Here is a 1413-nt window from a genome sequence, read left to right as displayed (position 1 = left end):
CTGAAGAGTTTCCACCACCAACAACAAAATCTTGCTTTTAGCATACGTGGACAAAAGAAGACATGGCTGAAGCCCTTCAAGCATGGGAGAATGGACTCTCCTTAGTCAAGTGCTCCATGCAATTTGGGATATATAAGCAAAACGGCATTTGCAAATTGGGAAGAAGGAAGAACTCTCAAGAAGAGAAAAGGACTACAAACAATTTTGACGGAGGAAGAGGAGACTGCTTTACTACATTGGATATTTGCGAAGTGCGATTTAGGTCATGGCGTCCCAGTGTTGGATGTTAAATTGAAAGTGGCAAAAATTTGTCAAACAAGGTATACACTCTTTTCCAATGGAATCCCTAGAAAAAGTTGGTGGGCCGGCTTTCAAAAGTGGCATCCAAGCCTAGTTTTCCGTGCTAGAGAGAGGTTGGATCAGTCAAGGGCAACCTTCTTTCGACCCGACATTGTAAAGTCTTTGCATGACAACCTTCGCTCATCATATCAGAAGCACAAGTATCCACCTTCTAACATATGGAATGCAGATGAAACCGGATTCCAAGGATCAAGAGACAAAGGTATGAAGATTCTAACAAGAAAGGGGACTAAATTTGTGTATAATGTTACATGTGATTCATGTGAGTGGATGATGGTTTTATGTTGTGTGAACACCGCTGGGCATGCTATTCCATCATATTACATATTCAAAGGTAGCCGAATTTTTGGGAAACTACATTCAAAATTGTGAAAGGGAGCACCAATGGCAATGCAAAAGAAGGCATGGATGACGAGTGAGTTGTTTCAAGCATGGATCGAGCACTTTGACAAAGCTATCACAGAGCTTGTTGGTAAGGAAAATCGGCATCTTCTAATTTTGGATGGCCATGGTAGTCATGTGTCCCTCGAGGTTGTTGAAAAGGCTCCTGACTCAAGTATAGATATTATTACCCTACCAGCACACACATCACACAAGCTTCAACCTTTGAATGTCTCTGTATTCAAATCCTTGAAGACTCACTTTCGCAAAGAGCGGGACACTTGGCATCTGCGGCCTCTTTCAAGGCAGGCAAGCAAGTTAGAGCTGGCCACAATTGCAACAAAATCCATTCACTCCGCTTTAACAGAGGACAATATTAAAGTGGATTTCAAAGAAACTGGAATTTGGCCATTTAACCCGATGCAATAAAATTTAACAACATCATATCCGCGTTATGGAGGATGGAGCAGCCGAAGAAGATTATTTGTCATAGGTACCGAGCACACCTTTACCACCAAGTGGAGAGGATGAAGCCATTCATACACTCAACATGATGGCAAGGCAACTCTTAAACGAAGATACACTTCTTCAAAATACACCTACAATCAATGGGGTCACATACACCCGGCTGATGGAAGAAGATGGTGATACATGCAAATTTTTTGACAATCC

At 42.0% G+C, this 1413-nt stretch overlaps 1 protein-coding gene across 1 annotated transcript; it reads left to right on the top strand.

The window, feature by feature from the left end:
* The first annotated feature begins 744 nt into the window (after positions 1–744).
* Positions 745–1170, top strand: LOC147430326 (MFS-type transporter clz9-like). The gene has a single exon (XM_086495122.1). It carries the CDS (start codon positions 745–747, stop codon positions 1168–1170), a length of 426 nt encoding a protein of 141 aa, XP_086351248.1.
* The last annotated feature ends 243 nt before the right edge of the window (positions 1171–1413 follow it).

The sequence above is a fragment of the Adiantum capillus-veneris genome, chromosome 22, assembly GCF_014529385.1.
Source record: "Adiantum capillus-veneris isolate H3 chromosome 22, ASM1452938v2, whole genome shotgun sequence".
NCBI classification, from domain to species: Eukaryota; Viridiplantae; Streptophyta; class Polypodiopsida; order Polypodiales; family Pteridaceae; genus Adiantum; species Adiantum capillus-veneris.
The sequence above is the reverse complement of the archived record's forward strand: the minus strand, read 5'-3'. Positions and strand labels throughout refer to the sequence as shown.

Coding starts and splice junctions, on each gene's coding strand:
- LOC147430326 (XM_086495122.1), top strand. CDS start 745: ATGGCAATGCAAAAGAAGGCATGGATGACGAGTGAGTTGTTTCAAGCA.